Source organism: Panicum virgatum, chromosome 7K (assembly GCF_016808335.1).
Source record: "Panicum virgatum strain AP13 chromosome 7K, P.virgatum_v5, whole genome shotgun sequence".
In the NCBI taxonomy this organism is placed as follows: domain Eukaryota; kingdom Viridiplantae; phylum Streptophyta; class Magnoliopsida; order Poales; family Poaceae; genus Panicum; species Panicum virgatum.
The window spans coordinates 46,234,683-46,261,636 of record NC_053142.1 but is presented as its reverse complement, the minus strand read 5'-3'; the positions used below and the strand labels follow the sequence as shown (position 1 = coordinate 46,261,636).

The window sequence follows — 26,954 nt, the reverse complement described above, 5'->3', positions numbered from 1 at the left end:
TTTTTGACCTCCCACGGGTACAGACCTTCTCACCCTATAAATATAAAGGGCTATGGCCGATTGAGACACACCCAATCGAACAATACAAAATACATCTACTTTTTACCTCTAAACCCTAGTCTTTTCCAATCTCCCTTGCTGTCCATCGTGATCTCCACGGCCATTGATGGCGTCCTAAGCTCGCTGGTCGACCTAGGGCACGTCCGGCGACGTTCACGCCCCGACGGGGTCCCTCCCGGGCGAGAGCTTCGACGGCCTTTGCTAGTTTGCTCGTAAACTAGTCGTTCTTCGTCACGTAAGCGCGTTGGTTATCCTTTGCTGGTTTGCTCGTAAACCTTGCCGCTCTTCACCACGTAAGTGTGATATTTATCCCTCGAGACGACCGATTCCAGCGAAACCCTAGAAACCGGTCTGACCGGTTTGTTCATCCGGTCTAACCGGTCCGTGTGGCTTTGCTGCTCTTCGGTCCCTTTGCGACTCGCACGTTCGAGTGCTCACGTGTGTTGACCGAGATTTGCGTCAACACATTTTGGCGACTCCGCTGGGAAAGATAATTCTGGTTATTAAAGCAACTGAATTTTTCTACCCTAGCCCTGTGTTAATTGATCTACTATTTTGGTTCGCCCTTGTTATTGCATCTGGTCTCTTTAGACCGATTGCAAATATAATTGTGGTATTGCATCAGGCTGCTCAAGCCGATTGCACTCTACTTTGCTTGCTGCTGTATATCAAAGATCAAAAGAGAAGACAAAGTGTTGGTTATTGATTGCTTGGATTATCAAATATATCTGGATTTATTGATTACAAGACCAGAAGCATCAAGACCTATTAAGAAGTATACATGGCGGGTTATTCATATGTACCACAACAATATTACTACAACACGCCTAAGGTACAATTTGCAAATGAGTTGAGTAATTCTAGTATTAATTTTGCAAACACCATGAATTCTCGTGTTGATGTTGCTAATCATGATAGTAGATATATTATTGCGTCGGCTAGTCATTATTCAGATAATGCTTCTCATCGTGCATATTATAATGCTGAAAATTGTATGCAAAAGCCTATGTCGAATAATATGTCTGCTTTGGGATTTAATTCTACTGCTAGTAACATGCAACACGTAAATCATTACACATTGGTGGAACAAGGTCAAGTACCGATGTATAATTACCAAGGCCAAACTAGTGTGGTAAGTTCGGCCGTTCAGTATGAAACGTCTCATGCCGCTAATTCTTATAATATACATGGAGGTGTTTCACCTATTTATTCATCGGCAGCACACATACAATTTGTGAACCCCTCGGGGGGCATGCCGATGAATGAGAAAATTGGCCATGCTAATACCAGCGCTCCGGCCAATTGTTCTCAAATGTCATATGCTACACAATATGGCTCTGATAGTCATAATTCGGTCTCTTATGCTATTACTAGTTCCAACCGAATTAATGAAATTTCAGCACCATATTCGAATCCTAATATTTATGATTCGGCGTCTTATGCTTCCAATAATGCTGACCGAATTATTGAAAATTCAGCACCATATTTAAGTCCTAATATGCATAATTTGGCTTCCTATGTTTTCAATAATGACAGCCGGGTTAATGCAAATTCAGCATCATGTGCAGCTCCTAGTGCTCATGATTCGGCTTCCTATGATTTTCATAATGCCAGCCGAATTAGTAAGAATTCAGCACCTTATGTGACTTCCAGTATTCATGGTTCGGCCTCGCATGTTACTCCTAACTCTAGCCGAACCCATGAGAATTCAGCAGGTGCATGTTTGTCATTGAGTGACTCACCTTCTCCATCTGAGCTTGATATGGATGTGCTTTGGCCTGATTTTCGTAAGCATTGCACTTTAATTTATGATCCACAATTTATCAAGTTTAATGGAGGGGATGGTGCGAGCACCTGGGAGCATATCAATCGATATGTAGCAAAATTGGAAGGTGCTACAGATCTTATGAAATATGTTTTGTTTCCTTGGTCATTAGCTGGAGCTGCATCTTTATGGTTTAAATCATTATCTGATCATGAGATTTATACGTGGTCCCTGTTAGAGCAAAAGTTTCATGACCGCTTTTCTAACGATGTTAAAGATGATTCGGATGTGAGTATTAATTCTTGTTCCGAATCTGTTTTGTCAAAAGAAATAAATCTATTTGTAGAAAAGCGTGTCAAGCATAAAGGGACAGCTCGGCTAGATTTCTCTAAAGCCAAAGGACCCATTACTTTGGCTAGTTTGACTCGTGTTAGAGAGGATGGTGATCGTAATGGAGAATGCGATATAATCGAACAATGTTCGGTTGCTGGAGTAGAGACACATCCTTTGCTTTCTCCTGGACAACAGGAACTGAAAGCCGCTGAAGCTCCTGCCCAGGCGGCTAATCAGAATGAAGTCCAAACATCGGACTGTCCGGTGGCCACCACCAGACTATCCGGTGCACCGGACTGTTTGGTGGCACCTACCGGACTGTCCGGTGCTGAGATGTTGTCAGCAGCAGGCCCTGATTCAACATCTCAGACCACAGAGGCAGCCACATCTGTTGTGGATCCAAAAGCTAAAGACAAGAGGGAGCCTATGGAGCATCACCGCCATCATCAGGAAGGACGGGACATGATTCGGGTGAAGCCGCCGCGTCTCTCTAGCACGTTCAACAAGGTAAAACTTACAAGCGCTTTACCTTGTTCTCAATCTGATCATGTGTCTTCTGTTGATAAATCCATTAGTGATATTGTCTTGCATAATTCTGAAAGATCGATTGAGATTGGTAATTTGCTTGTTAATAATAAGATGGTTTCAAAAGGGATCGGCCGATGTTCTATTCGAATTAGAAAGGCCGATAATAGTAATATGTTGACTTTTAAGTTTGATCCATCTTTATTGCCAAAGTTTTTATCTACTTGGTTTGTTTGTGGTAATCCTAAATCTAAGAAAAGAAAACCAAAGATGACTTGTGTCGAGAAGGCCGATGATAATATCTTAGCTAGTTCTAAATCATCGTGCCAAGAAACCACAAGCAAATGTATGGCTGAATGGATTTGTGAGAAATCTGAACCATTCGTTTGCCCAGCTCTAAAGCCGTCTCCACAAAAGGATCGGCTAAAGAAAATTAAGTATACTTTTGATTTGACTTTGAGTGATCATATATTTGATGCCTTGCTGGAGCATAATCTTATTAGAATAGTTGATCACCGAGTCATGCCATCACCTCAAAGCTTAGAAGTAGAGACATATTGCAAGTTGCAAAATTCTTTTGATCATAACACTAGTAATTGCAATATGTTTCGTCGGCTAATACAATCGGCCATTAACTCCGGACGATTGAAATTTGCTCATGAACAAGAGAATGACCAATTGAAATCAATTGTTCTTGATGATAAGAAGTTACAAAATTGGCCAACATCGGCCAGTACATATAACAAGAAAAATATTGGTGAGGAGGAAGATTCTAAGCCCTCAAGTGATATAGAAGACATCGTCCAAATTGAAGATGTTTCGAAGGACGATGAGCTTAATAAAAATCTAGAAAATACTAGGGGGCAAACATGTTCTTCACAATCGGAACAAGAACCGATTACTCCTGCTGTGTTGACAAGACAGGTCAGACTGGTACCAAACAGATCAGACCGGTTGCTCAAACCGGTCTGACCGGTTCTGATCAGGGATGCCCAAAAATACTAAAATCAGAGCGTCCTAAGATAAATGGAGGTGAAGACCGTAATAAGCATAAGAACAGAAAGCCGAAGCTCAGTTTTGATGAACTTCTGGCTAAATATCTAAATGAGAATGAGGCCAAACGTGCTAATCGGTCAGATGATGTTAAATCATCAAGAGTGCCTCCTAAACATAATTTCGGAAGTTGGAATTGGCAAAGGAAAATTTTCTATCCAGCAGCATTATATTCTCCTTTGGGACCATCAATGCCAATTCCATATGCTCCACATCCCACTAGTCTTCATCCTTATTCATCTTCGGGGTGGGATAGTTCATGGGCACATACTCCTTCGTATCGTAGACCATATCATGTAGAGTATTTAGCTCCTAGCAATTCTGATTTTGGAAAACAACCATATAATAAAGACCGTTTTATTCCTAAAAATCGGCCAGGAGCTCAAAATAAAAATAAAGTGGTCAAGCAAGTTTATGTGGTGAAGAAGGATAATAGAAAAGGTAAAGATTCAGATCTGAATTCATATGTTGCAAAGCCGAATAAAGTATTAGATACTTCGGCTAGTAGTGCCAAAACAGTAGAAAAATCAGCTAGCAATATTGTAGGCACTAAATCTGAACCGAGGAATTTTAATGTACCAAATGTTGATAAAGATGTTGTAAGGATCACCGGGGTGTCCGACCCTAGAGGGGGAGGGGGTGAATAGGGTCGCTAATCGCTTTTCTATCCTAGGGCTCAATCTAATTGCATAAGATAAACCTAACACGTCCTACACATGCTAGTTATGACTAAGGTTTATCTATGCAACTCTCTACTTACCCCTAAAAACTTGCAACCTATAGCCAATCCTAATCAAACTAACTAGGAAAGTAAAGGCACACAAGAAAGAGTAAATGCGGAAACGTAATAAGGTAAGTAAAGAGGTAAGTGCAAGAGGGATGCAAACTCCCGAGTAGACACGGTCATGTAACGTGGTTCGGCACAAACGCCAACGTCCACGGGACACCGAGGCTCTTCCGATCACCGTCTTGCACTACGCCACCAAGGCGATGCCGGCAAGCAAAGGCAAGTGCACACAAGACACCGAGTCTAGTGCACCGCCACCGTCTCTCTCGGTCACCCGGCCGAAATCCACTACGGAGCTTCTCCACCAAGGAGGGGGCCTCCTCTTCCCCCGCACAAAGTGTCGTTGCCACTCCACACCAAGACGGAGGGTCACACGACGGATCACAAGTTGCTTGCCGCAGCAAGACTTCTCTCAAGGGAGCTCTCGCAAGAACTAATCCCTAAACAAGCACTAAGCACTCTCACAAGTGTGGTTAAGCCTATATGATGTACAATGAAGCTCTATGGTGGTTGGAGATGTTCTTGGGTGTGTTTGGGATGTTCAGCAACTCCAGCACACTTCAAATGGCCGGGGTGAGGCGTATATATAGGCCACCAAGTCTTGTAGCCGTTGCTCCAACGGTCAGCTGAAAATCTGCTACCACCGGAAGAACCGATGCCTCTTGGCAGGGTAGCGTCGGTTCATCCGGTCACTCACAACATGAAGTAGCCGTTGAAGTCCTGACAGCTGACGCAGAGACCACCGGTTGAACCGATGCAATGCACCGATGCCTCACCGGTTCAACCGGTGCTGAAAGAATCTTCTCCTGGATGCTGACGTCATTACACCGGTGGTATGCACCGATGCACCGTCGGTTGAACCGGTGCTGAAGAAACTTCTTCTGGGCACTTTGACATCGTCTCTGGTACAAAGGACGGCCATTGCACCGATGCCCTATTTTGGACCGTCGGTTCAACCGGTGCCTATAGGCTGACTTGGCTTCGATTCCCTTCTGCACCAAAGTATCAAGGCGTCGGTTCTTCCGACTACCATCGGATGCTCCGATGCCCTGGCGTCGGTTCTTCCGGTGCTCCTGAATCGAAGAGCTTTCAGGGCGCTGCCCTGAGACCCGCGAGGGGCGGCTCCCCCTCGACCCCCGTAGGGGCAGTCCGTCGGGCCTTGCTACGCCTATCTTCTCTTTCTCTTTGTCATCACTTGAACCTAAAAGCCTGAGAATGATCATCTTAACAATCATATTAGTCCAAGTGTTGTGTTGTCATTCGATCACCAAAATCACTCGAAATGGCATCAATGGTGCCAAGTTCGTTACAGATGTGTTGCTGTCCAAAACTAAATCACAACCAAGAAGCTCACTCGGTTTATCAAATTGGCACAAGAAGAAGCTAGAGAAACTCAGTGCGTGTGAGTTGAAGAAAAGGAACATGACTTGGGTTCCTAAAGGGAGTTCTCAAGCTCAAAGCAAGGATGGTGCTCGTGCGAAAAGTGAGATGGATGCAAGCAAAAAGAAGAAGGCCAAGATCTCAACTGAAATGTTTGCTCCAAATCATCAGAGTTATTGGTCATCGCATCATCCATATTTCTCAGTCGTGCCACATATAGGTATGTCATGCCAAGGTATGTTCGGTTATCCCTCGTGGCATTATTTTAATCCATATATGTCTTCGTGTTATGGAGGGATGCAACCGAATTATTATGCATATGGATAAATTGCAATATGTTTGCTATTTTTATAAGGTCGAAGTATTTTAGTTGCTGGTAATTATGTTATTGTTATGCTTCACTTCGGTTATATTTATTCTTGGAATGAGCATGCTCGTTATATTTGCTTGTTAATATTCGGCTGTTGTTTAAATTGCAACACTTATGCATAATTGATATAGCCGATTGATTTCAAGTAAATTGATTATGTTGATCATATAGCCAATGTCTGAATTCGAGTTTGTGTATCATTGATTTGGCTAATGTATTATTTTCCATGTGAGCAAGTTATATAGTTCAAAAAGTATCCTTGCTCTCAGTGATTGACATAGCCGATGAATTTTTTCTCATCATCGTGCTAAGTATTTGTCCCCAATCACGGCATGGCTTTGATGCTCGGGGGGCAAGACCGATGTTGGCAGACTCTGCCAACGCCGGACAGTCCGGTTCTAGCTACCGGACAGTCCGGCAGTGCATCGGATTGTTCGATAGGTATGCTAAGTTGAGGAGCATTGCAAAGACCGATTGTTTTCATAATGATTTGGTCGATTTAGGCATATGTGGTGAAGATGGTTCTAGCCATTGCATCAAGTATTCATAGCCGAGGTGGTGTGTACTCAGGCTTGTATCTCACTCATCATGTGCAAATGAAAACAGCAAATATGATATTGTTATCCTGGTTGGTACCAAGTAACATGGCCGATGAAGTTTTATTGGTTTTAGAATAAAAACATAGATGATGTACTAGTATTAGTCATCGGTCTTCTATGATTTTGGCCAAAAGAGATGTTTCTTGGTACGTAAACTTTACCAAGAAACAGGGGGGCATATGTTGACACTCAAAATTGGCATGACCTGAAGTAGGCAAGATAAAGGCCAAAATAGCCAATTCAATATTAAATCTTATTATTTTGCAAGTTTGGCATATATGACCATTGTGCATGATATGGAGATCGTTTTGGGATATTCTGGATATGATTTTCATCAATGAGACAAAGATGGGCACAAAAAGGCATCAAGATGAGGTCAAATCATGGGTTTTAATGCACCAAGACGAAGCCCTCGTCGAGACGATCAAAATGGACATATGGATTGCCTAATTCGGAGTCCGGATGTAGGAGTTATGGCACTAGAAAATTCGCCTATCTGGGCAAAACCGGTCTGACCGGATTTGGGGACCGGTCTGACCGGTTTTGGCTGCTGTGCAGCACGAGGAGTCCGGTCTGACAGGATTTAGGGACCGGTCTGACCGGTTTTTAACAGATTAGTCCGAATTAGAGTTGTAATTTAATTCTAAGTCGGTTTGTAACATATTTTTGACCTCCCACGGGTACAGACCTTCCCACCCTATAAATATAAAGGGCTATGGCCGATTGAGACACACCCAATCGAACAATACAAAATACATCTATTTTTTACCTCTAAACCCTAGTCTTTTCCAATCTCCCTTGCTGTCCATCGTGATCTCCACGGCCATTGATGGCGTCCTAAGCTCGCTGGTCGACCTAGGGCACGTCCGGCGACGTTCACGCCCCGACGGGGTCCCTCCCGGGCGAGAGCTTCGACGGCCTTTGCTAGTTTGCTCGTAAACTAGTCGTTCTTCGTCACGTAAGCACGTTGGTTATCCTTTGCTGGTTTGCTCGTAAACCTTGCCGCTCTTCACCACGTAAGTGTGATATTTATCCCTCGAGACGACCGATTCCAGCGAAACCCTAGAAACCGGTCTGACCGGTTTGTTCATCCGGTCTAACCGGTCCGTGTGGCTTTGCTGCTCTTCGGTCCCTTTGCGACTCGCACGTTCGAGTGATCACGTGTGTTGACCGAGATTTGCGTTAACAGGACTACCTGCCGGTCAGCAACTCAGCACTCGTTTAACACCACACCTGAGCTTCTGTAGAACCTCAAACTCAGACTGTCTAGTCGAGGGAAATACTGTAGGGCTGGAGGCTGGTACACCAGCCGAACACGGTGAAGATCAGACACTGGGGCTGTGTTCAGTTCCCCCAACTCCCTCCAAAATTTCTAAAATTCCCATCACATCGAATCATTAAATGTACAAAAGACGCATGCATGGAGTATGAAATGTTGGTAAATAAAATAACTAATTTCATAGTTTAGATGTACATTTCAAGACGAATTTTTTGAGTCTAGTTACCCCATGATAAAATAATATTTACCACAAGTAAATAAAAAGTGTTGCAGTTCACTGCAGCACCAATTTTGCTGGATTTCACGTTATCTAACACAGCCTGGCTGGGAGGCATATCCGGTGCAATCACCGAACTGGTGAAAGCACCGTGAAAGCAAACTAAAAAGGTCTTCAAAAAATTCTGAAAAAAATCATGAATGTACATCTCGGTCTACCCCATCTACATATAAATTTCCACGATCAAATTCATCTTACACTTGCAGTTACAAAAAAGACAAATTTTCTGACAATCATTAACGTTCAAATGCAGCCCAAATTTGTCTTTTTTGTAACTGTTAGAGTAAGATGAATTTGATCATGAAATTTTATATGTAGATGGGGTAGACCGAGATGTACATTCATGATTTTTTTCAGAATTTTTTGAAGACCTTTTTAATTTGCTTTCACGGTGCTTTCACCAGTTCGGTGATTGCACCGGATATGCCTCCGCCTGGCTGAGTCGTGGCAAGCTCACGGTCGGCGCGGCCACAAGCCATTAATAGGCGGCACCGCATTTGGCAGCGCTGTTTTGGCAACCGCGCTCCTCCCGCAGCAAACCGCTCGGGCTCTCCAAATTCCGAAACACTCCTCTCCTCTCCCCTCGCCGGGGGGAAAGCTTCCTCCTCTCCTGCAGTGCCCTATATATACCGGTCGGAGGAGGTGGGGCTGCCGGCTACGCGGCGCCTCGGGGGTTTAGGGTTTTCGTCGGCGGGCGCGGAGCGGGATGGACTCGTCGTCGTCGGGCGGGGCCAGGGTTCGGCGGCGCAGCAGCGGCGGAGGCGGCGGCAGCAGCAGCTGGGGCAGCTTCAGCGCCGACGGCGACACGTTCGACATCCCGGCCAAGGGCGCTCCCGTCGAGAGGCTGAAGAAGTGGCGGGTAAGCTAACTCCTCCAGCCACTCGTCATTTGCTGCTGCGAGTGCGCTCCGGCGATGTGATGTCCCAAGTGTGGTGTACCTGCACTTGTTCTGGTTCACGGTGTTGATAACCTGCGCTTTTATCTGACTGGTTCACGGTGTTGGGGGGGGGGTGCTTTCCTGGAACAATATCCGACTCGCAGTGGCCGAGTTCGGCGTCAAACTTGTTGGGTTTTGCGACGAACTGCTGCGTGCGTTTGTGCGTCTTCAGTTGCAGTTTGGGATTTCCAAATTCGAATTATTATATTCAGCTGTGCGGTTGTGCCTCTTTCTAATTAGGTTATTTTTCAAAAAGTTGGTCAGTTAGATAGCCCATGCACAAGTTCAGGGTTCAGACTTCTGGTTTTATCTCAGCATTTTACAGCCGCGGTTGAATCTGTAGATGGTTTAGTGGTTTCAACCCTGTTGATGGTTGTTCCAGGAGTTCACTGGAGGTTTCTCTTCTAGATGTTCCCCTCGCTGATGCTTCATCTAGCATTGCTGGCTTCAGATTCGGGAGTTTCTGGCTTCAATTCTGCTTTTACGACTTTTATTTTTTTTCTTCTTTTTGAGAAGTTCAGATGCATCTCCTCTTGCTCTTTTCACTTTGCATTTTGAGTGGACGTACCTGTTCGGTGCTTTTTTTCGTTGTCGCCGCAGCGCGATTTGGCCTGCGGCCAGTGGTGACCCAGATTTTCAGATTTTATTCTGGGCAGATGCTTTTTCCGTGACGAACTCCGCCGATTGGATTTATTCGCGCTTTCACTTATACTCAATACTAGTACTGTCGAATTGTTCCGTCCATCTGATGCGCTCGGACTTGCGTTAGATTTGGGGCACTCTGCTCTTTTCCTGATACGAACACTTTTTACCATTTTCTAATGCGGATATATTGCTTCGAAGTATGGATGTAGAATATTCTAGCTAGTGGCCACGCGGCGAATTGCTAGCTGTGTACTGTGTTGACGTGTTAGTGCATTCCTGCCACATGTAATTTTATACGGTTATATGCCGGCATTTGAATTGGACACAAGTATTCGAGTACTGTTTGTTTGACTGTGCTGATTGCTGAATGGTCCCTACGGCCTAGGATGCGTGAGATGCAAAATTGTTTCCTGTTGAGCTGGTGGATTGACTGCTTTTGTTCCATGTAAAATGCCCAACTATATTAGGAATAAGTTACCGTAAAAAATAATTGTTGCAACTTGCCTGGTTCAAAGCCTGCAATGCCTTGTAAAGGGAAAATATATTTGAATACAATCCACTGAATGTACATTGTTCAGTTATTCTGAGGATTTTGATTTTCTGATGCGGACTTCCCACAGTACCTGGGGCCACATTGCATCTTTTTCATGATTTTAGTTAATAACTGGAGGAACTTGCTGGACATGTTTAAAATACGCAGAGGTGGTTGGATTTAATTCTCACAGAGACCCTACAGGCACTATGCACACTGCTGGCTACTTCCGTCAATAGTCCATTTATTTTTTAAAAACAAAATATTCTGATGTTCATTTTTAGATATTCTGGTCATGGTTGGGCATGACAAACAGCCTCAAGGTATTCAGAATGGCTACGGCAGTAGATGTGTCCTTCCTATCTTTAGAGTACTTGATGCCTTGTATTATGCATCACTGTCGTGCAGCATACAGGTGGTATGATATTTTTTTTTCTTTGGCATCTTGCTTCACCTTTTTGTCTGGAGGCCATTTATGAACACATATGATTATAGTTCAGATGTACCTACAGATATTGGTATCATCAGTACAATTTCCAAGTCGCAGAACTGTAATACAAACTTTATATATATACCACTGCTGCACTAGTCTGCACTCCACAGGATATCATGATGTCCATTAAAATGTAAAGCACAGCCTTTGTCCTGCCTAAGACGGTTGGGTATTGTAGTGTTAGCTAATGAACTTTCATTTCTAAAAAGGTATAGACATTATTTTATCTGCATTCTCTAGAGTCACTAGCTGGGTATCCGTCTTTTGATATGTTTGAATTTTGATCTCTAATTCCCCAATATTGTGACTATTCCAGCAAGCAGCTCTTGTGCTGAATGCATCAAGGCGCTTTAGGTATACACTTGATTTGAAAAAGGAGGAACAAAAGGAGGAAATCAGAAGAAAAATTCGCGCACAGGCTCACGTTATAAGGGTATCTTGCTAGAAACAACTTAGTATTATTCTGTAAATTTGGTTTTGGTATTAGCTTATGCCTACATTGTTTTGTTCAGGCTGCTTTTCGTTTCAAAGAGGCTGGTCAAGTCCATGTTCAGTCTAAAGAAACTACAGGTATGATTTCAATTATTACTCTCTCTCCTTACATTTTTTTAGGGATTACACTTTGGTCGTAATGGTTTTGCATAATATAGGTATCTGCAAGTATTTTTCATCTGTCACTTATCCTGGTCCTTATGGTTTGATGTCATAAAACACTCCGGGTGGGGCATTTATTAGAACATGATAGGAGCATACTTTGCTTCTTTGCTGTATACTATACTATGTGTTGTGTATTGGCGATACTTATTCAGTGCTTAGTCTATTCGATTGAATGATCTTGTGTTGCAATTTTTTAAATATGGTCTGCTTCAACCCTGACTTCTGCAGTGCCATATGCTGATGCTGCACTTGGCTTCGGAATCAAAGAAGACCAGCTTACAGCACTGACAAGAGATCATAACTACTCCGCTCTGCAACAATATGGAGGGGTGAGCTAATTGTGGTGTCATTATCATCTAACCTGCCTGTGGACTGTGGTCAACTTATAATTTCCTCTACAGATTTCTGGTGTAGCTAATATGCTAAAAACCGATACGGAGAAGGGGATTGGTGGAGATGATACGGATTTGACAGCAAGGAGAAATGCATTTGGCTCAAACACATATCCCCGTAAGAAAGGAAGAAGCTTTCTGGTATGTTAAGGTTTCCTTTATTTCTCTATGATGTGATAGCTTTCCGTTCTCTGGCTGAGTCACTCCTGTTGTACTGTACCTCTTAGGCTTTCGTATGGGATGCTTGTAAAGATCTCACACTAATCATCCTGATGGTTGCTGCTGCTGTTTCGCTGGCCCTGGGCATAACAACAGAGGTGGGCATTGCATCTGTAGTTCTTTGACTCTCTTAACTGTACAACTTTCCCAACTGTGAATTGTTAGATGAATGAGTTCTGTTCTTTTGCCCATCTATTATTTAAAATCTATCTGGCTTCATCTAGTTTCGGGAGCTTGCATTTTTTATGCAAAGCCATTCTATTTCATCTTATTTCCTTGTATCTGTCCAACTGCTTACCAGTTAGGCAGCTAGCATTGATTGAATTACTCATCTATACTCCTTTTTTTACACTGTGATATGATTGTATTTAGGGTATAAAGGAAGGCTGGTATGATGGAGCGAGCATTGCCTTTGCTGTTCTCCTAGTTGTATTAGTTACAGGTGTGCCACTACATCTTACTTTTCCATGACTGCTGTCTGTGTTTTTTGTCATACAACAAGCTGTGTCTGTTCTATTACATCAAGATAGATGATACAGCCCATGGCAATATGAACAGTTTTATCATGCAAAATTAATACTGGTTTTGAAGCAACATATTCAACTCCTGAATGAAACCCCTCTTAACTCTGTAGTTGTTTTTATTTTTTTTCAGCTATCAGCGACTACAAGCAATCACTGCAATTCCAAAATTTGAATGAAGAAAAACAGAACATACGCCTGGAGGTCAGGATTAGAGGCACATCTTGTTATCGATTTGTTTGTTGATCCCAAATGACGTTGTGAATAATGTCATTCAGGTTGTTAGAGGTGGAAGGCGAATCATGGTATCGATATATGATTTGGTTGTCGGAGATGTTGTCCCTCTCAAGATTGGTGACCAGGTAGAGAAGGCCATCGAGCAATTAGCCTCATTTTTGAGCCATGTATCTGCTTGCGATTTCTAACGGTACACCGCAATTTCTTTGCCAGGTTTCTGCAGATGGGATCCTTATCAGCGGGCACTCCCTTTCCATAGATGAATCAAGCATGACTGGAGAAAGTAAAATTGTAAGTTATTCTGATACACAACCTTGAAACTAACATACTTTACATCTGAAGCTCAAACGGTTACTGATATGGTAGATCTAGGGATAGCACGAAGAACCTGTTCGTCGCCCTCCCGGTACTGTTCACGCGCAACAGTACCGCGTGGGCCCTAGACCGGCTCCACTTGCCATAACAGTTACATTGTGGTTATTTGAAGGTACACAAAGATCAGAAGTCACCCTTTCTAATGTCTGGTTGCAAAGTTGCTGATGGCTATGGAACAATGCTGGTGAGTTTCTGTAGACATACACCCCAGTTACAAATACTTTCTGTACAAGAATCCTGTCAAATGTCTGAAACTTTGGCATTGATTTAAGATTTAGTTTGTGAACATGAAAGTTATATGAGAAACTGTAATCGCATAGATTAATTGATTTAGTAAATAAATATGTTAGGAAATTATGGTTGAAGTTATAATGGAAACTGTGTCATGCGGCATGCCCAAAATGTGGATTGCTTTTTTGACTTGATGATGGGCCGGCAAATAAATACTGTTTTTTTTTTCTGAATCCATTTACTGTATTATTGGAAACTGTCATGCCCATATACTTTCTTCTGAATTCATTTACTATGTGTAATAGAAAACGTGGTATGAGTAGCAAGTGCTGAATCTTCTTTTCAAGTTAAATAATACACTGTTTTGCTGTGATTGCTCTTTACTTTCTGCAAGTAACCTATAATGATATATATGTGGAACAAAAAAAATTGAATGGTACTCCATTTTTAATATTTTACTTGTAAATAGAGCTGAAAGGATCTGTATATTCTTCTCTGTAAACAGGTCAATTTTGTAAGCCAAAAGCTTTGAGTGCTATTACTTTGCAGTGTCAAGTTCACTTTTGTACTGATGTATGACCATAACTGCTTTAATCACTAGCAGTGATCAGAACAGCGTGGAACATTCAACTTAATCTTACTGTTGTAATACTGACCAGGTAACCGCCGTTGGAATCAACACTGAATGGGGACTGCTAATGGCAAGCATATCTGAAGATTCGGGTGAAGAGACTCCTCTTCAGGTTTGTTCTTGTCGTGATACCAAGTTTTGCATGAGTATACGAGTTGACATGTCTTCATTGTTCTGGTGCAGGTTCGTTTGAATGGTGTTGCTACTTTCATTGGAATGGTTGGACTTACTGTTGCCCTTGCAGTTTTGGTTGTACTTTTGGCCAGGTACGATTAATTTTTATTTTAGTTTACTATAACTGGCTATTTGGTTTGTGGACATCAATCTGTATCACATTGTTTTCTTTTAGGTACTTTACTGGGCATACTTACAACCCTGACGGTTCCGTGCAATACGTGAAAGCGAAGATGGGTGTCGGCCAGACAATACGTGGAGTAGTTAGAATCTTCACAGTGGCGGTAGGTATTGGGTTCTCTGGTTATATATGCTGCTTTGGTGTTTACAGTTTGTCTCACCATCTTGAGGTGTAACTAGGTCACTATTGTGGTCGTGGCTGTTCCAGAAGGACTACCATTGGCTGTCACTTTGACGTAAGCTTTATTTGCGGTGTAGTTTTCTGTCCTCGCTTCTATAATCAGCCACTTAACATGCTTAATTTGTATCAGGCTTGCCTTCTCGATGCGCAAGATGATGAGGGACAAGGCTCTGGTATGTTCCCAACTTTCTATTGCTTGGTTGTGTCTACTTGATCCGGCATCATGTCTCTTCGTTTGGAATATAGGTCAGGAGGCTTTCGGCATGTGAAACGATGGGCTCTGCTACAACAATTTGCAGTGACAAGACTGGCACCTTGACTTTAAATCAGGTGCAATATTGTTACTGTTTTCAAGTTGTTATCCACTGTATGCATACAAGTTTCAGATTTTGCTACTTCTTAAATGTGCTTGGCCCTGATTTAGATTTTCTTTCTTTCTGGTTGATTTTAAGATGACTGTTGTTGAGGCATATTTTGGTGGAAAGAAGATGGACTCCCCAGATAATGCTCAGATGTTATCTGCTGATGTAACATCACTGATTGTTGAAGGAATCGCGCAGAACACTTCTGGAAGCATATTTGAGGCTGAGGTAAGTCATTGTCATTTATGATGAAAGGAAAGCATATATAGTTGCATATGCAAGCACCCTAAGTTCTACACCATGGTGTTATTATTTGAAATTTCAGTTTTTAGTAAGGATACGGTATATAATTATGGCAGTAATCCCTATGTGTCATCCAGTGGTCACTGGTCAGATAAAAGGTGCATCTGACTAACTTTTGTTATGAGTTTCTGAATCTCACTGCGCATGCATGCCTGTGTGGATTACTTATGGGAGGGAAAGTTAGTGTTCCATTTTTCAGTGTTAAATTGATTGTTTCTGGCTTGACAACTATTTTGGACAGCATGAAGTTGCTTTGTTGGGGGCATGATCACTGACTTATGTTCAATGTCTCAGCAGGGTGGTCAAGAACCGGAGGTGACTGGATCACCTACAGAAAAGGCTATACTCTCTTGGGGGCTAAAGGTGCAAAAAGATAGTATTCTCAACCTAGATCCGTTCTATAGGTTAATTTCTTGTTATTGCTTGCTAATCATGGTTGGCACATTTTTACAGCTGGGTATGAAATTCAATGAAACAAGATCGAAGTCCTCTATTCTTCATGTATTCCCTTTCAACTCAGAGAAAAAGCGAGGCGGGGTTGCAGTGCATCTGGTATTTTGAATTATCTGCGACGGTGATGATGTCTAGTGATAAATTTTACTGACCTGATCTGGTTATGATTTTTGATTCATCATGTTGTGCTACACTGTTTATTTGCCCCACCATGATAGGTTGGTGGCATCTCTTCTAGGTGCTTACCCTGTGCAGATGTAAAGGTGCATGTGTGTAGGTTTTCATGCACTTCCAACGGTACTAATTGTTCAAAATCATTACCGTTATAGGAACTATGCGTTTTAATTTGTATTGAGTAAATTTATTTATTGAAAGAATAGGTTGATTGTATCTGGAATTATTACCTACTGTTCTGCCAGTCTGAAGAAAAAAAATAATTATGGAAACAAATGATAGATCATGAGCAGATATGTTGTTCCTTAACAAGTGTCTCTTTGGTTAAGCTGGCAGTGTTTATAGTGAGTAGTTCAATGTCTAATCAGTTTTCATTTTTCTACTCTGAAGGGTGGCCCTGAGGTACATATACACTGGAAAGGAGCAGCTGAAATTATTTTGGATTCATGCACAAGCTGGCTTGACACTGATGGTTCGAAGCACTCAATGACTCCTGAAAAAGTAATTTATTGCTCAACCTTTTAAAGCGAACTTTTTGGTCATTCGTTTCTTTTGGGCAGTATGGTCTTAAGTCATCAATGTTTCAGGTTGCTGAATTCAAAAGGTTCATAGAAGATATGGCCGCTGCTAGCCTCCGTTGTATTGCCTTTGCCTATAGGACATATGAGATGGATGGTGTTCCAAACGAAGATCAGAGGGATGAGTGGAAATTGCCTGATGATAATCTGATTATGCTTGGAATTGTGGGAATAAAGGTACATAACGAATTTTGGAGTGTTGGTGACTGCTGTCGTTGTTAGTTTCTGCTGTCAGCATGCGGCCTTAACCATCATTGTTAATTTAACTGTAATACACGACTGTTTACTGATGCAGGATCCCTGTCGTCCTGGAGTTCGAGATTCTGTTCGTTTATGCCAAGCAGCTGGCATTAAGGTATTTTTTTGTATGTTGTTGTGAATTAATTTCCAGGCTTCTGCATCTCTTTATACTAGATGCATGCAGGAGAGATAGGCTGACATTTTTGTTAGTCTCGATTCCTTTACTTCAGCTGGAGATCCTACTCGGAAGTTCTTCCTGGTCTTCACTATTCAGTTATTTATTTGATTTTTTAGGTCCGCATGGTTACTGGTGATAATCTTCAAACTGCAAGAGCCATTGCCCTGGAGTGTGGAATACTTGATGATCCCAATGTGTCCGAGCCTGTCATCATTGAAGGAAAGACGTTCCGGGCCCTGTCAGACTTAGAAAGGGAGGAAGCTGCTGAAAAAATCTCTGTACGTGTATTCTCCGTGCATTTGCCCTAACATTGTATTGGTATCATCTGTTGCAATCTGTTTTGTGGTAGTTGTTACTAGGACATCCATCAATTTTCTTTCTTTTCTTTTGCCGAGTGATTTCAGATCAAATTTTGGAACCTATTTCCATGTTGAAGTAACATTTCCTTTCTCTAATGCCCGTATCTGAGTTGTCAGTGACAGGCCTTATCCATCTGAGATATAGGTGCTAGTGTGAACCATTACCAAACGTGAAATATTGTGGCAACACACAAGTTTTTTGTTTCTAGTATTCTGTGACATTTCTTATGGCTTAGGAGGTTATGGTCTTACTCTTATGGACTGGGGCAATAAGATGTGATGAAATGAACCATGAAAAAGACAAATGTGGCACTGTGAAGCTTGATATAATTTAGTAGTATTGCATAGGCTGTCTTGTAATTAACCAAAGTTTGGTAGTCTCAACCTAAGGGCAATCCCCCAGTTTACCTGTGTAGACCATCTTTGCTTTGTTTTTAAAGTCACACTTGGCCCATCTTTGAAAAAGAGCAGAAAAAAAGATGATCATGTGGGTAACATAGCTCACAATTTTGTAGTAATAGTTATTACTGGCACAAGACGAGGCTGTTAACCCCATATCTTGACATGAAATACACGGAAATGAACTAAAAATTTGAACAAAACGATGCTAATGTAAAGACGCGTGGTTTTGTGATGGTTTGCTTTCTCCCTTCTGTAGTTGTATAAATCTTCAAGCTGTATACTTTGTACCAATCTTGCTTTATGCTTTGCATATACTATCTACTTTTACCTTTTTGGTTGAAGTACGCTCTCTAATAATGGTTACAGGTGATGGGGAGGTCTTCACCAAACGATAAACTTTTACTTGTTAAGGCACTGAGGAAAAGAGGTCACGTTGTTGCTGTTACTGGAGATGGCACAAATGATGCCCCAGCACTGCATGAGGTTTGTGGATTACTATTCCATGTTATGAAACAAGCTTCCTTTTGAACATCAAAATCAATAAAGTTTCCGATAGGTTATGAAACAAGCATCCTTCCAAAGATGTTCAAGAAGCTTCATTCGGTATTACTTATGGGATTCTGAATTTGCAGGCAGATATTGGTCTGTCAATGGGCATTCAGGGAACTGAAGTTGCCAAGGAGAGTTCTGATATTATTATCTTGGATGACAATTTTGCATCAGTCGTGAGGGTACGCCAACTGTCTTTATCTTTTCCTATTAGCCTTCTGTCACTGCAATTGATGATGTTTGTCTGTGGCTTTAGGTTGTCAGATGGGGTCGATCCGTTTATGCGAACATACAGAAGTTTATACAGTTCCAACTAACAGTCAACGTTGCAGCTTTGATAATCAATGTAGTTGCTGCTGTCAGTTCTGGAAATGTGCCGCTGAATGCTGTTCAGGTTTGTCTAGATCCTACCCGTTATTGTTGGTGTTTATGAGAGCCTATGTATAGAGGCCCATCTAGAGGTCCATGTATAGGAACTATATATCCCACCCTTTTAGGGTTTGGAGGAATACATCCAATTATTCTCTCCTACATGATATCAGCTAGATTCTCCATCCTCTAGTTGCCGCCGCCATGGCTGGCCGGCCACCGGCGCCTCCTTCCCTTCCCTCTTTCCTCCCCTTCCCTCCTATGCTTCTGCGCCGCCCACCTTTGCTGCTGCTACAGGCGGGCAGGGCCTGGGCGCCGCCGCCCCTTGTGCCACTGCTTTTGCAGCCGCCACCTTGGCCGGCCGGCAGCCGGCGTCGCTGCCCCTCTCCTTCCCTCCCGTCGTCCATGCCGCTGGATCCGCCGCCGGATCCGCCGCCCCTTTGGCTATGGGCGCAGGAGGCACGGGCGTCCCCGACGCTCTGGCTGCCGCCGGCGCCGGATCTGCCTCCCCTACCCCAGGCGCGGCGTGGCCCCTGCTCCAGCCCGCCGCCTCTGCTGCGCCGGCGAGCGGGTCGGCCCTGGGTGCTGCCGCCGTGGGCGCCGTGGCCCTCGCCGCTGCCGTTGCCCAGGGCGCCCTGGCCCTCGCCGCTGCCGCCCAGAGCGGGCAGGGCCTGGGCGGGGGCGCCGTCTTCGCGCCCGCCCGCCACGCTGGCCTGGTCTTCGCGCAGCAGCCTGCGGCGCCGCTCCTGTCGGCCGCCGCTGCGCACGCGCCGGCCGCCGCTGACGCGCCCGGGCCCGCGGCGCTACTCCTGTCGACCGCCGCCGCGCCCGCACAGGCCGCGCCGCTCTCGTGGAGGACCTGGGTGTCGGGTGCACCGCCGACGCCCGTGGCCGCCCCCGTGGCACCTCTGCTCGCGCCAGCGGCGCCCATGGCCCATGGCGCGCGTGGCCTGCGTTCGGTATGCCCCCCGGACGCCCTGTTCGCTGCCACCGCCTTCCGCGGGCAGCAGATCGTCGAAGCTGCTCTCGCCGCGGCCCTCCTCGCCGCCAAATTCGAGGCTTGGGAGCGTCTTCAGCCCGTCGTCCCATTCACCGAGCACGACGTTCTGTCCTCCCACCAACCTTTGCCCTCTGGATCTGGACTCCGGACCGACCCCCTCTTTGGTGCTCCTCTCACCGGCCAGACCGGGAGTGGGGGAGGCCGCGGACGTCGTTGTCGGGGCAGACGTAGTGGTGGTGCTGGCGGCGCTGCTCCTGGTGGTACTGGTGGAGGCTGTTGGGGCACTCCGACTCCGGCTCCCGCTCCTGCTCCTGGCCTTGGAAGTACGCCCTGGCCATCCTTCAACACCCCATGGTCAGGGCGCATCCCGATGTGGCCGTTTCAGGGTCACGGGAGGGCCCTCGTCCTCGGCCCCAGCCGGCGGCCATGTTCACCGGTGCTGCTCCCCTGTTCGCGCCGTTCTGGACCCCGCCCGCTCAGCCCAGCTAGTAACCGACCTGGCCTGGGGGGTGGGACCAGGCCGCACTGGCGCAGCCCTTCAGCGCCATGGGGCTGACGCCGCCGGTCAGCACCGAGTGGATCGCCAACTCGGGTGCCTCCTTCCACACCACCCCAGATGCCGGTATCCTCTCTTCTGTCCGACCCCCACACCCCTCTTGTCCTTCTTCTATCATGGTTGGTGACGGGTCTTGCCTTGCTGTCACTGCCATGGGTTCTGTTCTTGGTTCTTTTCTTCTTCCCAATGTCCTTGTTGCTCCTCAGATGGTTCATAATCTTCTTTCTATTCGTCAGTTTACAGCTGACAATTCTTGTTCCATCGAATTTGACTTTTCTGGCCTTAGTGTAAAGGATTCGGCCTTCCGACGTCCACTCCTCCGGTGTGAGCATGGGGCCCCTTTACACCCTTCGCCTTCCGTCTTCCGCTGCACCACTTTCGCCTTCTTCTTCGTCTGCTGCTTTTGCCGCGACGCTGTCTTCCACCATCTGGCACTGCCGTCTTGGTCACCCTGGCCGCGACGTCCTGGCTCAGCTCAGTCGTAGTACTGATGTTCTTTGTACTAGGGCTTCTGCTGAGCACCTCCGCCATGCGTGCCAGCTTGGTCGTCATGTTCGACTTCTTTTTTCTTTTTCTTCGCATGCGACGCATGCTTTTGATCTTATTTACTGTGACCTATGGACTTCTTTTGTTCTTAGCCTTTCTGGCTATAGATACTATATGGTGGTGGTCGATGATTTCTCACACTACTCTTGGACTTTTCCTTTACGCGCCAAGTCTGAGTTCTTCCCCACCCTCCACTTCTTTGTCTGGGTGTCCACTCATTTCGGCCTCACCATTAAGGCCGTTCAGTGTGACAACGGGCGTGAGTTCGATAACTCCACCTCCCGTTCCTTCTTCCCCTCTCGGGGTGTTCAGTTGCGTATGTCTTGTCCGTATACCTCTCCTCAGAACGGCAAGGCTGAGCGGATGATTCGCACGACGAACGACGTGCGCACCCTTCTGATCCAGGCCTCTCTGCCCCAGCGCTTCTGGGCGGAGAGCCTCCACACCGCCACCTACTGAACTGCCTTTCGTCCACTGCTTCTCCTGCTCCCACTCCACACCACTCTTTTCTGTACCCCTCCTCGTTACGACCACCTTCGGGTCTTCGGGTGTACATGTTACCTTAACATCTTCGCCACTGCTTCTCACAAGCTTGCGCCCCGCTCGATTCATTGTGTATTCCTTGGTTACTCCACTGACCACAAGGGGTACCGATGCTTTGACCTCACCTCTCGCCGCGGCCTGATCTCCCGACACGTCGTGTTTGACGAGTCGGATTTTCCCTACTCCACCTACACACCTTCTCCTGACCCTGAGCTGGAGTCCCTGTTTCCGACTGACCCGGTGGTTCAGCCACCTTTACATGTTTGTCCTTTTCCTCCAGGTGCTCGTTGTCGCGCGTGGACCCGGTGTCTCCTGCTGCGCCACGCGCGGCCCTGTTGCCTTCCCCTGCACCTGCGCGGTACGCTCAGCCGGTGCAGGTGTACCGGCGTCGTTCGGCGGCGACACTGGCGCTGAGCCGGTGCAGGTGTACCGGCGTCGTTCGGCGCCAACACCGGCGCAACCTATGTCTCCGGAGGCTCCTGCGGCGCCTACACCGGAGTCGTCACCTCCGCAACCTACACCGGAGCCGCCGCCTCCGCCGACTCGCTCTTGTGCCGAGCCGGCGGTGTACCACCTGCCAGTCATTCATCGGGATCCTCGGCATATCCATCCCATGGTGACTCGGCGGATGGCGTTTCAGGCCGCGACTCTCTCCGCCACCGAGGGAGAGCCGCGGGTCTCTCCGGTACCCTCCTCTGTACGCGACGCCCTGGCGGATCCTCACTGGCGTTGCCACGATGGAAGAGGAGTACGCGGCACTCCTTACCAATTAGATGTGGGACCTCGTGCCGCATCCGTCTGGTCGCAATGTGGTCACCGGTAAGTGGATCTGGACGCATAAGCGTCGGGCTGATGGCACACTGGAGCGCTACAAGGCTCGCTGGGTTCTCCGGGATTTCACCCAGCGGCCTGGTGTGGATTACGATGAGACCTTCAGTCCAGTGGTGAAGCCTGCTACTGTGCGCACGGTCTTCTCGCTCGCACTCTCTCGCTCCTGGCCTGTGCACCAGTTGGATGTGAAGTATGCCTTTCTTCACGGCACTCTGTCAGAGACAGTCTACTGCTCTCGGCCAGCAGGATTTGTGGACTCGAGTCGTCCGGATATGGTCTGCCGGCTCAACAAGTCCCTCTATGGTCTGAAGCAGGCTCCTCGGGCTTGGGACTCTCGGTTCGCCACGTTCTTGCTGACTTTGGGATTCACCGAGGCCAAGGCTGACACTTCTATGTTTATCTACCGCCGTGGGGATGAGACTGCCTACCTGTTGCTCTATGTTGATGATATTGTGCTCACCGTCTCCAGGAAGCAGTTGCTTGAGCGCATTATCTCCTCTCTGCAGCAGGAGTTTGTTATGAAGGATCTTGGTCAGCTCCACCACTTCTTGGGCGTTACTGTTGAGACTAGCCCGTCTGGCCTGTTCCTTCACCAGCGGCAGTATGCACTCGTCATTCTGGAGCGGGCTGGGATGACTGATTGCATGCCATGCTCCACTCCTGTCGATACTCAGGCGAAGCTCTCTGCTGATCTAGGTGATCCCGTGGCTGATCCTACTGCCTACCGGAGCCTCACCGGTGCCTTGCAGTACCTCACCTTCACCCGGCCGGATCTCACCTATGCTGTTCAGCAGGTCTGTCTTCACATGCATGATCCCCGGGAGTCTCACCTTGCGGCACTAAAGCGACTCTGCCGCTACGTCTGTGGCACTGTTGGCTTCGGTTTGGTTCTTCACCGCTCTCCCACCTCTGAGCTGGTGGTCTACATCGACGCTGACTGGGTTGGCTGCCCGGACACTCGCCGCTTCCGGCTACGCCGTCTTTCTGGGCGGCAACGTTGTCTCCTGGTCGTCCAAGCAGCAGCCGGTTGTCTCCCGCTCCAGTGCTGAGGCGGAGTATCGGGCTGTCGCTAACGGCGTGGCGGAGGCGTCCTGGCTCCGACAGCTCTTGGCGGAGCTCCACAGCCTTCTCGCCAAGAGCACGCTCGTTTACTGCGACAACGTCAGCGCCGTGTACCTCTCCACTAACCCCGTTCAGCATCAGCGGACGAAGCACGTGGAGATCGACTTGCACTTCGTGCGCGAAAGGGTCGCTGTCGGCGATGTTCGGGTACTCCATGTCCCGACCACCTCCCAGTTTGCCGACATCTTCACCAAGGGACTACCCTCCTCGACCTTCTCGGAGTTTCGCTCTAGCTTGTATTTTCTTATTGTCCAGTCTTGAACACCGCTGCGCCGGTAGTTCAGACTGCGGGGGGGGGGGGGGGGGGTGTTGGTGTATATATGAGCCCATGTATAGGAACTATATATCCCACCCTTAGGGTTTGGAGGAATACATCCAATTATTCTCTCCTACAGTTATGACTTACGATATACTCTCTCCTTTAAAATATGAAGTTTTGGACAAGCTAATTAAAAAATGGACAAATTAGGTTGTCCTAAGCATCATTTCCTTTAAAAACGTAGGTAGGATGTATTTGTACAGAAGGAATTGCAATATGCATTATTGTCATCATATAATTCTGTAAAAATAGAAACTGCAAGATGCTTTATAGAGATTTCTTCATTTCTGTGCATGTCTGGACAGTATTTTTGAAAAGATGTGAGCAAGCTGTAGTCTTTGTAATGTTGGGTAAAATTCTAATTTTGGCACCCTTTGCTGACAGTTGCTGTGGGTCAACCTAATCATGGACACTTTGGGGGCCCTTGCATTGGCGACAGAACCACCTACAAACCATCTCATGGAGAGACCCCCAGTAGGGAGAAGGTTTGTTCTTGTGCGTGTGATGTATTCTTCTGCATGTGCTACCTTATTCAGTTTCTGGAGTGCGGCACCTTCTTCCTTCTAATCTTTTTTACTTACATATGTTCAGTTATTGTACACACTACTTTCTCTGATATATTTAAAGTCCATTTGGACATTGACATTGGGTATGGTAAAAAACTGGCAATATCTATAACGTATACTATTTTAAATAGGAAATTGTGAAAGAATTTTTTATGATAAATCTAGTAGCACTAATCTTATGTAAGCCTGTATTTGCTCATCTAGCTTATTCGGTTTCTGGAGTGCGGCACCTTCCTTCTAATCTTTTTTACTTCCATACTACTTTTTGATCTATTGAAAGTCCATTTGGACATTGACATTGGTATGGTCTACAACTGGCAATATCTATAACATATACTATTTTAAATAGGAAATTATGAAGTATTTTTAATGATAAATCTAGTAGCACTAATCTTATGTTGCCATCTATTTGAAATTTTAGTTATCAATGGTTAAGAGTTAAAAAAAGTAAGGTTTAGGACAGCTTAAATGTATCTACATTTTTTATAAGAGAGTATTCCCCAAAAAAATTGTAAATATGAGATTGTTGATAATTTTAGATGTTGGATCATATTAATTGTTCATGTCCTAATTGTCAATCATTTGAAATTTCTGTCAGCATTTATCTCCTCGTACTGATATTAGGTGTCAAAAATAGTTTCTCCTTTGTTAAATGGTTTGTCGTCGCCTTTTCAGGGAGTCAATGATAACAAATATCATGTGGAGAAACTTGACTATCATGGTATGCTACATATGCCACTATATCCTGTTATTCTTAATATAGATTGTCCTACTGATGGCTTGTTTTTCCTTCAGGCTTTGTTTCAAGTTTCAGTTCTCCTTACTCTCAACTTCAAGGGAATAAGCCTCTTGCAGTTGAAAAATGATGACCCAGCACATGCAGATAAAGTGAAAAACACCTTCATATTCAACACATTTGTTCTCTGCCAGGTTTGTTTCTATTTTTTTAGCTTTTGTTCAGAAAAGAAGTTTCTGCCTTGTCTAACGTGACTCTGGAATTTGATAATACAACAAATGCAGTAAGGACTGACAATGTTGTTTTTTAGGTGTTCAATGAATTCAATTCCCGTAAACCAGATGAGCTAAATATGTTCAAGGGCATTTTAGGAAACCACCTCTTTATTGGCATTATAGCGATAACACTTATACTTCAGGTATAAATCTCAAGAATGTTGCCCTTTTCTCAGAGTGATACTTAGGTGTACTGTAATGTTCTCACATGTTTGCTCCTGTTTAAATTTAGGCACTTATCGTGGAGTTTCTTGGCAAGTTTGCCTCAACAGTCGAGCTAAGCTGGCAGCTGTGGTTGGTGTCCATTGGTCTGGCTTTCTTCAGGTACGATTCTCTTATGCATGTTGAATAAGTGATCTTGGTAAAATTGTCATACTTCTAGTCTCGTGATTACATTACTAATGTTGCCAATTTTATTACATTCTAATTCTAATTTTTTAACCTGATTATTCTCTATTTCTCTGTAGCTGGCCGTTGGCTTTCGTGGGAAAGCTTATCCCTGTTCCCAAACGTCCATTTGGAGAATTCTTTGCTTGCTGCTGTAAAGGGAGCAAACAGTGTAAGCATTGCCCACCCCTTTCTTGTTTGGTGATTCATGTAGAAGTGAATAAATATACGAAGGACCTTGCTTCGTTGACATCATTTCTTGCACATCCCTGACAGTATTTCTTTTGTGCAGCTTCTGATGCGACCTCTGATGAGAAGGGAAACAAATCAGAGCATAGAAACGTCGTATGATTTGATGGTTGGCATGGAGGTCCTTTTGCTGTTCTTGCTAGGGTTTAACGTGTTGGGATTTGTAATTACCGCTGACTGTGATTGTATATATTCACGGTAGTCGCCAGCTTTTGGAAGTTCGCAGCAGCATCTAACTGACCCTGGGGCCTGGGTGCTTGAAATCAGCAGCCGTGGCTGGAAATGCAACTCGGTTTGGCTCGAGACTTGGTGGTTTCCCTTTCTCCAGAGTATCTTCGAGCCATTGAGTGTATTTCGGATGCTTATGTGAGTGAGCTGCTGACAACAGCCGTAAGTGATGGGACATGCCTAATGTGGTGCCTTCGGATGTCTATTCTCTGTTGTAGTGTAACAGTGCTGGCGTCATAACTTTTGAGAAGTGGCTGCGGGCACCGGAAGCAGTTCTTGCCCCAATGGCATTGGGCGCGAGTAGGGTGATCTTTAGGTGTATCTCCAATCTTCTTTACTTTTTATTTTAAAATTTTATACTATTTTTTAAAATGACAATCTATTTTGAAAAAGTAGTATAAAATTTTAACTAGAGGGTCGTAGGTGCACAACCACTTACACCTCTAGCCGCCCGCCCCGCGAGAGGGTTGTAGGGTCATGTTTGGTTATATGTCCCATCAAAATTTCACAAAAAGACAAATGTTCGCATGGAGTATTAAATGAAGTCTATTTACAAAATCTTTTCAGGGATGGGTGTAATTTTTCGAGACGAATCTAATGAGCCAAGTTTCATCATGATTGGCTACAGTGATGCTACAGTGACTGCGCTCAATCATCCCCTAATCGTGCGGTTAAAGGCTTCATTAGCTAGAGCAATTGCTACAGTACAATAGTGTGGAGTATCATAGTTGTGGAGGTAATTTTATAATTAGACTTTATTTAATACCCTTAATTAGTGGTCAAAGTATAAAACAGA

General features: G+C 45.2%; 1 protein-coding gene across 2 annotated transcripts; it reads left to right on the top strand.

Annotated features, from left to right (window-relative positions):
• Positions 1 to 8,936: 8,936 nt before the first annotated feature.
• LOC120641691 (calcium-transporting ATPase 5, plasma membrane-type) lies at positions 8,937 to 26,383 on the top strand. Of its 2 annotated transcripts, none has more exons than XM_039917888.1 (34): positions 8,937 to 9,287; positions 11,352 to 11,468; positions 11,548 to 11,605; positions 11,921 to 12,021; positions 12,094 to 12,225; positions 12,312 to 12,401; positions 12,676 to 12,745; positions 12,958 to 13,028; positions 13,103 to 13,186; positions 13,275 to 13,352; positions 13,549 to 13,620; positions 14,327 to 14,410; positions 14,482 to 14,564; positions 14,648 to 14,756; positions 14,833 to 14,888; positions 14,964 to 15,006; positions 15,080 to 15,163; positions 15,286 to 15,423; positions 15,796 to 15,861; positions 15,952 to 16,050; positions 16,516 to 16,626; positions 16,713 to 16,880; positions 16,999 to 17,058; positions 17,238 to 17,399; positions 18,249 to 18,365; positions 18,515 to 18,613; positions 18,688 to 18,825; positions 24,102 to 24,202; positions 24,959 to 25,004; positions 25,079 to 25,213; positions 25,330 to 25,437; positions 25,527 to 25,618; positions 25,762 to 25,853; positions 25,974 to 26,383. In XM_039917888.1, the coding sequence occupies exons 1-34, from the start codon at positions 9,135 to 9,137 to the stop codon at positions 26,030 to 26,032; spliced, it is 3,276 nt and encodes a 1,091-aa protein (XP_039773822.1). In that variant the 5' UTR covers positions 8,937 to 9,134; the 3' UTR covers positions 26,033 to 26,383. The 2 variants fall into 2 exon arrangements, with proteins under 2 accessions (XP_039773822.1, XP_039773821.1); XM_039917887.1 differs by having other exon boundaries at positions 15,793 to 15,861; positions 25,974 to 26,368.
• Positions 26,384 to 26,954: the final 571 nt, after the last annotated feature.

Coding starts and splice junctions, on each gene's coding strand:
- LOC120641691 (XM_039917887.1), top strand. CDS start 9,135: ATGGACTCGTCGTCGTCGGGCGGGGCCAGGGTTCGGCGGCGCAGCAGC. Junction 12,402..12,675: donor CCCTGGGCATAACAACAGAG/GTGGGCATTGCA, acceptor GATTGTATTTAG/GGTATAAAGGAAGGCTGGTA. Junction 15,862..15,951: donor TACTCTCTTGGGGGCTAAAG/GTGCAAAAAGAT, acceptor ACATTTTTACAG/CTGGGTATGAAATTCAATGA.